This window comes from Euwallacea similis, chromosome 7, assembly GCF_039881205.1.
Source record: "Euwallacea similis isolate ESF13 chromosome 7, ESF131.1, whole genome shotgun sequence".
In the NCBI taxonomy this organism is placed as follows: domain Eukaryota; kingdom Metazoa; phylum Arthropoda; class Insecta; order Coleoptera; family Curculionidae; genus Euwallacea; species Euwallacea similis.
The window spans coordinates 6,374,680-6,387,236 of NC_089615.1; the positions used below are offsets into that span (position 1 = coordinate 6,374,680).

Here is a 12,557-nt window from a genome sequence, read left to right on the forward strand (position 1 = left end):
TTGATTCACCGGTTGCTTTTTGCCTCCCTCGGGAGCAAAAACTTTTCGCCACAGGCCCTTTTGGGAGATTAATAAATTTCTTACCACATTGGAGTAACATTAGTTTGATTAGCTTTCCGATAAAGTAAATTCGTTTCTTCATCCTTTGCTATTCGATTATGACAATTGAAAGCATCCACGACCGACGCCAAATAAAGTAAATTATTCCGCCTTAATAACTTCTTATCATCGCTTGACGAAGACCATATTTGGAAGATGATAAATGACGGTTATGGCACTAATCAGAAACTTCGTACCTACAAATGGGGAGCCGATTCAGTACAAAGCGATAAATTAGCCGTATCAATAGCTTCAGCCTATAAGCTTACCTAATCTATCAGAATAATAGAGAAATGAGAAAATCAGTCAGCAATTTATTACCGATCATTAGGCAAAAGGCCGCTGAAACATAAAATGTGGCGACTGTAAATCTATCGGGACTATTTTGCATGTTGTCAAATAAAAGTTGCAATAGCGGAAATTTCAGTTTGCCAGTCAATGTTGGTAATTTAGTTAAAAAACGACGGATAATTTGATGATTTCGTTCGGACGCACATATGTGTAGTCCAATCGACGTGATCGATTAATTTGTTCAATTTAATTAATTGCGCTTGTTCCGAACAAACAAGGCATTTCCAACAAGCTACACTCATGTAAATAATTTACGCGTGCCCATCGTACGAAATTATTTTAACAAATAATATTACACACAGCTGTGACTAATCCTACCACGTAAAATTGTTTTTCCAATTTAGCTACGGTATGGCTCAACTATATAAAAATAAATTGAATATCACGTTAAATCTGAAACCGCATGTTCACACATAGCTGCACATATAGCAATAATAGAAAAAGGGTATACGGCCACGTATGAAACTATTTTTACTGCACTCGATTACCGATCGAAAGTTTGTTCGCGTCGATCATTAAACTACAATGAGCGTACGGTAAGTTATTATTTCCTGCGGTCGTTTAGTAGTAGTATATTGTATCATGCGAATAGTAAGCAGCATATTACGAGCGAGATGAAAGTTTAAGACCGAACAGCAGGCGAAGTCAGCAATTTCGACGAGAAAACTAACATTCCTTGCTTTCGAATAGTGCTTTTCCTACGAGTGACCCAGCCCGATAACGCTAAGAGAATAAAAACTGTATGGGGCATTTGGTCATAAACGTTTTGAAATCTTATTACTCATATATAACTTAACACATAGCGACTATTTTGACTGAATTCCTTAATACTGAAACAACACATATAACACACGCATCGCGGCATGGTTCTCATGGTTATGCTAATCTTGTACTGAACACTATTACGTAAATTATTACGCACAATTTGAATATTCGTTGCATACACTTATCATCTGTAATTGGTGATTTTCGGTTAACCTACTTTATTTGCAATTTACTAGAGAGAAGTAGGCGAGGAGTAGAAAAATAACTATTTCCGACCGCTTTTCTCAGACCATTTCCAAATGGTAAATGCACTTAATCCAGTCATAAGTTTTTTCCTTCGCCATTTTTCACTATTCAACTTTTATTGCCGAAGAAAGGAATGTTACAGACAATTGGAATTGTATCGAGGAAATCTAATAAATATTCCATGCCCACATCGCTGGACACAACGAGGAAGGCATGTTCGACTTAATTGGCTATTATAACCCCCGAAATGCGAACAACGTAGACGGAGTTAATTGTCTTCTTGCGTTAGGAAACCAAAGCTAGTGAAGTCGGTTTCATTGTATTAAAACGTAATACGGGTATATTAACAGTCACTTGAGATAAACTTTCGACCTCCGGATATTACAAAACTACCCTCAGTATCCCGGATTAAACCACCGGTGATTTCAGTTCGGAATTGTTATGGGAGTGACCATTCAGGATTTATGGCCTCTTCAGTTAGTGATGAAATACCTGTTTGGATGCTGTCGTCACATAGTGGCTGCCAGATACGAAATGTAGCACTTATCATGTAAATAAACAGCTTTGATGCAGGAATATGCGAGCTGATTGCTATTATGTTCATGTAATATCGTACGTGTAACTAGGACGTTAGCACGTGATATGTAGATGTAGAATAGAGAGGTTATTACCGAAAGCGATCTAGATAGCAGCAGCAATTGCTTGTAGTGATAAAGCTTTTAGGCTCAATTGATTTCACCAATTTTATTGCTAGTAGTTCGAGTTTATCTATATTATCGTCCTGCTTTGGTTATTTTTCCTCTCTTATGTGGTCTTAATTTGTGTCTAAATCTGTGCGGTAAAGCCGCTTTCCCGCACGCTCTTCCCTATGTTGGATGAATTAAAGAAATAAAATCGTGGAAACATCATGTGGAAATCTACCACTTTCAATGAGCAATCCCTCAATTCTAAAGAAAATGTATTGACCATGAATGAATCAGTGAATGTGTGGTCGTTTACGAAGACATAGGTCATTTTAGAAGCAGATTTTGCATTAAATATGATTTTACGCCATAGAGAAATGTTGGAATAGCCAAACTAAGAAAGAATAGGGGGAACTCATTGAAAGTATCTTCATCTGTTAATAAAAAATCAAAGACTACTTTTCGAAGCAATTATAGTGAGTTGGAGTCGACTGGGTTTCGTTTTCATTCAAATATTATTTGAACGATTATTAGGCGGGAATAAAACATTAGTAAGCTAAGATGATTCACAAATATGATAACAAAACTGTAGCTGAAGGAGATAAAGGAGAAGAATGAAACACTAACGATAAATCTTCTAAGAAACTCATCAGAACACAATTAGCTTACGCTGGTACTGATGACGAAGTTGTCACGGTAGAGGAATCAAATGGCAAGAAGAGAAATAGACCCTCATCAAAAGCAAACGTGTGACTTGAAGAGGTCGTACGAAGGAAATGAGAAAATTTAAGAAGTGAATTTCTCAAAAGCTTCATATCTTGATTTTACAGAGTATGAACAAATTTCGTGAACTAATTTTAGAAAATTTGGGAAATGATTAAAATCTAATAATATGGAATAAAATAAAATAAATATTTAGGAAATTAAGTCATACAATTAGATTTCGTTAGATATAGCGAAAGAATTGACGAAAAACATGGACTAGATACTGAAGCAAACATTTTATACCTCATGGGATCATTACTAATGATATCGCAGAGTCGATTTCAATACTGGAAATGTAAACCAGAAGGTTCCCTATTGGGATTCTACCTCATTAGAGTTACCCAAGTTATTATTTTTCCTTTACTATCTAAAATTTCATGACGTAATATGAGTATTAAAATGTATGGGCGTATTAGAAACCCATTATTGCAGGAAAGCATTAACCGAGATCAGATGATCAGGAGAATGAATAATTGAGAAGAAATAAGTAAATAATTAATAAGTAAACTCAGAGCGGTGATGAGACTATCGTTGTCTTCATGGAATTAAATATTCAAATGGAGAGGTTAAGCCTTCAAATGAATTTTAACACAGGAAGAGATTACAAGGATGGAACATGAATAATAGAAATCAATGAATTATTATGAAAGAGTCTAAAGGCAATTGGGAAAAGTAATTCCTCATAAGAAACTAGTTAACTCTGAAAGTGTGACTATCGGTTTGATAGGATAAAAATAAACCGACGATATTTTAGCATGGAGAAGGGGATGAAGTCACATTTAGCCCCAATAATTTATCTGCCCTATGTACGTAATCCCCTATTGCTGTAGGGGATTCCAGTGGTGAAACTAGTGGAGTTCTAGTCTAAGAATGTGAGTGCCTCATGTCATAACTCTCTTGAGTCTCATAAATTTAACAGGATAGAGTAGAGCGGACAACATTTTAAGAAAAATATGAAAAAGACATTTTTTCAAGCTATCAAAGATGCAAAGAGCTTTTGAAATTTCACCTAACCAGAAATCTTATTATTGAGCGATTGGCAGCGATAAGTAATCAAATTAATTTCCCGTATTTCACCCTCTCAATCGAAACATCTGCCTCCTGAATCACATTCACATCTATTGTTAGGGAGACGTTTGTTCCATGCCACCTTCCCATGAAAACTCATTGTTTCCTAAAAATAATGATTCATTCATCAATTAATTGATTCAACTGTCAAAATGCTATTAACTTTCGACAATGCATGAGGCGTCGCCCTCATCTAATCTGAAAGCATCCCGGAAAACACCATTATATCCAATACTAATTATTTAAATCGACCCCTTTTCGCACTACACCTCCGTTTTGATCTCGCATCCTGCGTAGCTACGTGAAACTTGCCATAACTGAATTTGTTAATTTGTTTAATTAGAACTGATGATACGTTTGTTACGAAATTTGGTTACAAAGTGCCATGCTGTTGTCGGTTTGAAAGCAAGGTGAGTAATTTAGTATTTAGGTAATCATTTGCAAATTATTGTAATTTATCAGTTAAGCCATTAGAATTTAACAGGAAATGAAATGTTGTAGATTTGATCATTAGCGAATGTGGTACTTACGTGTTGAGCTCGAGGTCTAGACGGAACTTGTGATTGAAGGCCTTTATGAGAAGTGATGTCCGATGATAGTGTTTTCCGGTCTGAAACAAAAAGAACACTTTTGAATGTACTCTGTAACTCCTAGCAATATAAAGAATGACATAGTAAGAGTATTTTGTTTAAAGCCGAGTTGAATTTGTAACTTAAGATTTATAGTGCCCTAGGGGGTTTTTATTTGTCCAACGCTCTCAGGGTATTGGAAATCTGATATTTCAGTATTTTTCCTGACGTTTTTCAGTTGAGATTTTATTCATACGGCCATCCCTTTTTTTGAGTTGGCATGTTATAATTTTTGCAACTATTAAGCTTTCCTTTTTGTGAATTACTACTTCCTGGTTCCACTGCATTCTCCCAAAAGAAACAGATTTTTTACTTTCACCATCGATTTCACCTCGAATTTCTCCTTTCTAGATTATTTTCAGTGTCTTGGGCCTATCAAGTGTAACTCGCGGTGGTGGCGTTCTGGATTTTGCGCTGTGTTCATTTCGCCGGACCTGAAATGAAACTCTGAGAGATGGTTCCAATCCAGTTGAACCCGCAAAGGCAACCATGATTCCCCAGATGTACCTTGCTCTTCTTTAAGTAGATACGAAACAAAACCATTTTCCACTTTTGCACGTATGCTTTGTATTTGTATGTAAGTTTTCTATCTTGCAAGTGTTTCCTATATTGAAGATTAACTTGAAATGACATAATAAAATTTGTGTACAACATGTGGAATCGGTTTCGTAATCCACGTGAAGTCGATAGTTAGATGAACGTTTTATTTACATGATAAAATGAGGGTAAAAAGTTGCTGCAATCTCCCGCAAGGCAGCCGGTTAACATCTGAACGCCAGATAATGAAATTGGGCCATCGGCAATGTCGGTTCAACTTCCAAATACGAATAAGACGGAGAGGAAGCAGCGACGAATAAATCTGATCAAGGACCCAGTTTAATCTTGTAGCAAATTGACGCCTGTCGGTCGCCTGCATCCTGCTAACGAGATTTCAATTTAAAGCAGCAAGTCGTGTCGGTCAACAGCTACTTTAAAACGCGTCATAGACCGGTTAATACCGTCATAACGAAGTCCGTTGTGTGTTTTCAGGCAAATGTTGACATTTCGTTATCGACGGGGTAGTGAACGTTTTCCTTTGGCCCGCCAGCCACATATTTTTGACCATTACAGCAGGGCACTGTTTGCACAGTTGATTTTAATCCCATTTAGCTTAAATCGATAAACATAGCCAATTGGCTCCTCCCTGTAACTTTTTCTTCCAACTTGACTGAACAGATCTATGTTAACGTTATTATGAATACGCGCTTAGAAACAATATTCTAGGGCACCCGTCTAGGATCCTTTCCCAAATTATATTCAATTTGCAAGGGTATATACGGCCTAACAAGTCGTGGTCAAAGGACTAACAATGCTCGAGCAGGAATTAAAGTGGCAGGACCTCGATGATAATTAAACCTATACAAATATCTGGGCGTCTAAAGCCTAATTGGATAACGCCCTTTGGCGCTAGCAGGCAGCGAATCGAACATGGAGGATCGTGTCGCAAGATCATTACTGCAATCAGGAAACTAGATATTGTTTTCGACTACATTCTGTGACGAAACAGCCAAAGGTAGAGATTTTGAAAATCGCTGGATATATTATTAATAGCAATTTTTGGTCACTCTAAGAGAGTAAATATGTAGTGTTAATTGGAATATAATTATCCCTATCAGTGCACTTGTATTATTCATCACGTGTAGGCCATCCCAATGCCCTTTGTGTGATGCGCGATCAGAAACTGTCGACTTACGAAATACGTATTGCCTATTTTTTGCGCTTTTTCCCAAATTCGAATCAGTAGTTAATTCGGGTTTAGTGTTTTTTAGTACTCGATAATGGGGAGGAGCATAAAAATTGTTTCCATTTTTCTCACCACAGTGCATCAATTTTTTCCTCCACGAATAACACTTTATTTCGAATTTTAATTTATGCTTTCATCACCTTTACCAAAAATCTAAAAAATATACGAGTTAAGTTGCAAGCATTTTCGCATTGTGCATTACTAGCGAATTAAGCCTTTTTGGCCAGATTTCATTGTCCAAGCTAGACAAATCGTTACGTAAAGTATCAGAACTGTGGATGACATACCCGCATGTGAGTTTGCTGAAATGATGTGAGAAAACCTGAATAAACATGGTAGAATCCTGTGCAATGCAAGAGATACACGCTACTTAATAAATAACTGACGTTATTTTTCGGCAAAGGTTTACTCTACATATTCAAAAATCTGGTATCAGGGATCACTTGAAAATATTAATTTCTTGGGACTCTTGATTTCTCATAAGAACGACTTTGTAGTGATCTCAGTCAATCAAGCAAATTGGAATGTGTAATATAATTTTGGAATAATTTTTGAAGATTTTTGCAAAAACACCTCTATACAGATCTGAGAGTGAATAAAATTTTATTATTATTTCGCTAACGCAAGTTTTGATATTTAGTACATAATTCAGTTTTTCGGACAAACGGAACAACTTTTATATCAGTCACCAATACCAGGAAAAGTAAGATTTCTTCTATATCTGGCTGGAAACCTAATTGTCTAGCTTCATTACTGCGATCAACGAACATCCGGGCTGATTTTTCCAAATATAAGCTACACAAGAGATATTGCAATGTAACTCCCGAAGGAAACCTAAAGCGCCCTTAAAACGTATGGCACAAATCCAATTTTAGGAACAATTTCGAAGGAAGATGGCGAGCCATGAGATGTATCGATTTGCCCAAGATAATTGGTCTCTGATTCCATCAACAGCCACTTTAATTGGTCTTCTGCTGTGCTTAAGACTCAAAATCGATATTGTCTGACTGGGCAATTTTCTGAAAATTGTCCGAGATATATCTATTCGCACATTGTTAACAAACTAATTATGCATCGGAAAAGGAGTGATGTTGTGGAGTTGGGAGTCACTCCAAAGCACAAAAGCGCTCATAATTGCGTCTGACGCACATTGCCAAAGGATTAAAGCTTCAATTAGTTTGGTGATGGCTGTTGCTCCATTGTTTGAACAGGAACTGACTCTATTCAGCAAACGTTTTCAATAGACAGATATTTTTGTTTTTCCGAAACGTTCCGCATTTATTAAACCTTATTAGTTTTCGACGAGAAAGCTCCCACGTTATGATGAGAGTTTCGCCTCGGATTTCGTTTGTTTTTTTTTATACTAAAAACAAAAGTTAATAATTCAGCCTGTTGGAATCGGTTCACGTTTTCGATTTAGCTGGAAGATAATTAACTGCCGGTTGAATCAGAATTAAATTAGTTTTCGATACTCCGTCGCTCGTAACTGGATTATCGATATTGTTTACACGTCGGAAGCTTACTGATATATCTTTGTGTAACATTAGGAATCGGGTTACGTGTGAACTTGTTGAGCTTTCAGGAATTAAATCTTCTGAGACATATTTTTTGTTCATAATGTGAGTGTAAAACATTGAATTTAAGCATAATTAGAGAAGTTTCATGAGCGTAATATTCGCCTAAATTTCTTAGCAACAGCGGTACAGCAATATTCTGAGCTCCAAGAGAATAGTCCACTTTTCGTTTTGTTGAAAAGCTCCCAAAAGGATTGTAGCAGAAACAGGGGCCCAGCAGAGTCAATAAATAGTGGCGAAATTCGTGCCAAAAATCGGGAAGGACACATTTTGAAGCACATTAGCAAAAGCTAATGACAATGCAATGAAATTCAACCTAGATGTTGCTTCAGATGAGGCAATAATTATTATTCTAAAAAATAATTGATCGCAGATTCGATAGACCAAATTCGAGTTGTGGAAAAGTCACGTTCATAATGAGGAGAAAATCGACACGTTCAAGATGTCGCGGTTGACTCAATTTCAATCTTAATGAAAACTAACAGAGACTCTCTTAAAGGGAAGTCAATCACTGCGGAGGTCCCAAATAAAGTAAGTTCTTATATGTATATTTGAAATCAGCATTAAGGGGTACATTTATCAGAGTGCTAAGATACAGTGTGACTCGTAGAGAAGTGATAGTTCTGAAATACATACATCTAATATTTTTTCGAACTACATCTGAAGATGTTGTAGATAACCGGATAACTGGAGATCCACAAATGTCAAACAAGCATAGTGAAGACCTGCATAGCCTTATCATCCCGTTCTATTTTTTCGAAAAATTGCTCTTTAGTCATATTCTAACAAGTAAGATAATGGAACATAGCACTATCTTCCGGAACCCAATGAAGTGGAATGATTCAGAATTGCCCTCTGGATAAAAAAAAGCTCTAGTTAAAATATTGAATTTTCAATTTGTGGCAGCGATATAAGTAATAAAGTAAAGTGTCTTAAAGAGTTTTCCAATAACAGGAAAGAAGCCGACTTTAAGGCTAAAAAAAATCGAAATTTAATCGATCATTAGAATTTAAAATTCGTGTCCCACACTTATGTTTCATCCTATTTACCACTCGAAAGTTCTTGTTGATAATCAAGATGCTGCGTTGGCGATTTGACGGCCCACAGCTGAGCTCCGATATAATGCCATGAATCTTAAAATTAAGCTCATTAACATGCAGCGAAACCCATTAAACGACCTTGTCATATCTGAGACTACGCTCACAAGCTACTTTAAGTAATTTTCATGTATATCAAGGTAATAACGTCAATCCAAAAGAATTAGATTTATATCGATTTACATTTATTACGATCCACTTAAATCAAAAAGGTCTTTTATTCAATTCCCGGGAAATTTCCGGAATTTCGCAGGAGGAGAGAACTGCTGCTGAAAAAAAGAAACAAAACCTCAAAAGCGCATCTACGTCGACGACGAGGACGATTCAATGTGCGGCTCTAAAAATCAAATTACGTTTGAAAATTCGCTGCGGACGTTTTCTAAAGAGCAGAACTTACGGATGAGAATTGTTGACAAAGTGGATAAAATTGCAGGCAGAATTTCTGGCTAAAACAGAGGATACATCGGCACTGGACATTGTCCAAATTCACTAATTAAATATTGCCCTTAAAGTTTTAAACCTGGTACCAAAATTGCTAATTCCCGTAACGAAGCTTCTGGATCTTTTCCTAGGATAATTGTCCACAGTAAATTTCTCATTCAAACGATTAAAAAAGTAATATTCAAATTTTTGAGGCAGTCATTCTTTTGGATATTCATGAGGCAGCTAAGAAAAAGTAGGGATTCCGGTCTTAATACTCGCATTGCCAGAAACTTTCTTTTCCCGATTCAATTTTTAATGTAAACTCCCTTTTGTGTTTGTTTATTGAGCAGTAATCAAGCGACGAGGCTCGGTTCCAATTCCGTAAAATGGTGTATATTACAAAACTATGTTTGAATAGCTCTCGTTCTGGATGAGCCGGAGTTAAACTATAGAACTAATTACCGTGAATTAACCCTATTCGAAGCTGTAAAGAGGAAAGCTTAGATTATAAACTATCCACGGGAGTTATTAAATAACGTAACAAAGTTCCAAACACAAATGAGCAGTAAATTACAGACGAGTTGTTTATGGTGGAGGCTAATTCGGTTTGAAAATTGAATTTGCCGCACTGCCAGGCGCGATTATTATAATACTTTTGTTAATTTCTATTCAAATTTGGTAAATTTTATACGTTTTTCAGTAATTTTTGTTTGATGAAATATAGTTTGTGGAGTAGCGCTTTTTTTTAACAGGCTGATAGGGAGAGATTACTAGAGTTCATATTTGAATAATGACCTCATGCAGCTGTTAAAAATTATCAAATAGAATTAAAGTGAAATTATGGAAAATTTTTGGAGAGTTACGTGAGAGCAAGTGAAGTTGAAAAAGAGCATGAGTGATTTTTTCAGTTTAAGTTGCATAAGTCTAAAGTTGTCAATTGCAGATATAATTTCGTAGCACGAAGAGCTAATTTGGTTCGTTTGAAAATGCTTTCTACTGAATACCTCGTCCATTTATTTGATTTATTTTGCGACGAAGAAGTGGAAGCTGGTTTAGTTCGATCCATCACAGTAAGTCGCGTACATATGATTTAAAACTGTTTCGTCGGAGCGAGATTAAGCTCTGGTACAGGTGGTAAATTTACAGATATTGCGATGTGTGTAGTATGTGCAATAATCAGCCTCATAATCAGCTAATTGGAAATCTCTCTCCTGCATTTGGAACTATGGGTGCGCTTGCTGAAGTTACAAATTAGAAATTTGCACATTTTAGAGGGTTTGACACCACTGGAGCTCTAAATTATAAACTAAGGGATAAATATAATTTTTTTGTTTGATATATTATACAGGGGGTAATATGACAAATTTCCATGATCGGTTATACCATTAATGTTAAAGAATAACTCATTTGAATTACACAAGAAAAGTGAAAGAACTGGGTTTTTGGACACGTTACTGTCTTAAGATTTTTACGGCGATTGAATACAGTTTACGACAGAACTTTTTCCGTATTGAAGTAAGGTAATACGTTGAAAACACTATTGGTGAGTTCCATAAAATACTACCGAACTAACCTGGACTAACCATTTGGGATGGGAGGACGACTAAATAGGAAAACTTTTAGGTTGTTATGTTACATTTTATCGGTGTTCGAATGGCAGAGGTGTAGAAAAAATTTGAGAATATTGAAAATATGGATTTGGCGAATGTTGTTCATATAATTTCTTTATTGATTGATATGTAAAACTGAAATCTTTATTATTGTTTTCTCTACAAAATCTATAAGTGTGTCTTACGAATAAAAAACATCGATGTAAACAAACCAAACGCGTGATCGTCGGCTTGGTCGCCGCTGATTGGTCGATTGTGTCGTTTGAATGATTGATATTTCACTAGCGCAATGGCGTTTCACAAGGTTGAACTTGCATCATTTTGGAAGGAGAGTGTTTATTGCGCGCGCACATTCGAACACAACCCAAAATTTTTAACTATTTAATATACAGGACGTCATCATTGAAATACACTTTGAGAAACATTATTTATTAAGAGAACCTGTTTAAAACACTTTTTCAGTGTAAGAACTGACTGACTCCGGTCCTGTTCAATACTCTCGTCTTGAGCGGATCACATGCTGGTGGGATGCAATTGTTTACATGATTTTTTTTGCATTCTTTAAAATATACACTTAAAAAGTTTCAATATTGAAAACTGCTAACTGGTCCAACAACGCGCAGGCATCCAGCGCCAGTGAGGCTTGAGCTTCATCTATTTGGTATTTTTCCCTAATATGAGTCGACATTCTTCGTCTCCCAAGATAATAAGCCCCAACAAAAACTTATCACTGGACAGAATATTATAGTCCCCCTTATTGCATACCACGCATTGTTTGTTCAATCACAAAAAAGTGGACCAAACTGTCGCCCGTCTGTGGGGGGATAAAATGGTAAAACCACGATATTAAAAAGGGTTGCGAATTGATTAATATGTGTCGGACTCGAAGCAGACAAGAGATTTTATATCAATAAAACATAGATTAGGCCGAGCTATTTAGGCCGCTTTTGTTTCGCTTTCTGGTTTAATTGCCCTTCAATTTGTCTTGTTCCCAATTAATGACGACGGTTCTCGTCCAAATTTGAATAATGTATTTTTAACGATATAAATAAGTATTTCCCATGTCGGAGACGCGCAAACCGCGATGATTTATTTTTTTCCGTTGGAGGAAAAAAAAGCGCATAAGCCCGATAAAGCGGCAACATGCTAATATTTCAGAAATGCGAACTTGTTTGGAAATAAACTCGTTAAAATCACATTTATTTAAGCAGAGCGTTCCTGTCTCTTTTCTCCCTGACTAAATAATTTAAATATATCGAATCTCGATTCGTCTGGCTGCTGCAAATGCGTCTTACATAAGCAATCAGCTTCGCAAAAGCATGTTTTCCTTCTGATTGATTTCTTTCCAATTCCAGTGTTTGTCTAGATGTAGTTTTTGAAGTTTATGAACCCCTCCAAGAGAGACAATGGCTGATCTGCGAAAACTAAAGCATTTTATTCGGTGAAAACGTATGTAGTTGTTTT

At 36.3% G+C, this 12,557-nt stretch overlaps 1 protein-coding gene across 10 annotated transcripts in view; it reads right to left on the minus strand.

Annotated features, from left to right (window-relative positions):
- The window catches only part of mmd (mind-meld), a 305,289-nt gene that overhangs the window by 34,247 nt on the left and 258,485 nt on the right, over positions 1 to 12,557 (minus strand). For all 10 annotated transcript variants that reach the window (XM_066392108.1, XM_066392107.1, XM_066392110.1 and 7 more), the window contains exon 5: positions 4,508 to 4,587. In XM_066392108.1, coding sequence (XP_066248205.1) covers positions 4,508 to 4,587 — 80 coding nt within the window. The remainder of the gene's footprint in view (positions 1 to 4,507; positions 4,588 to 12,557) is intronic.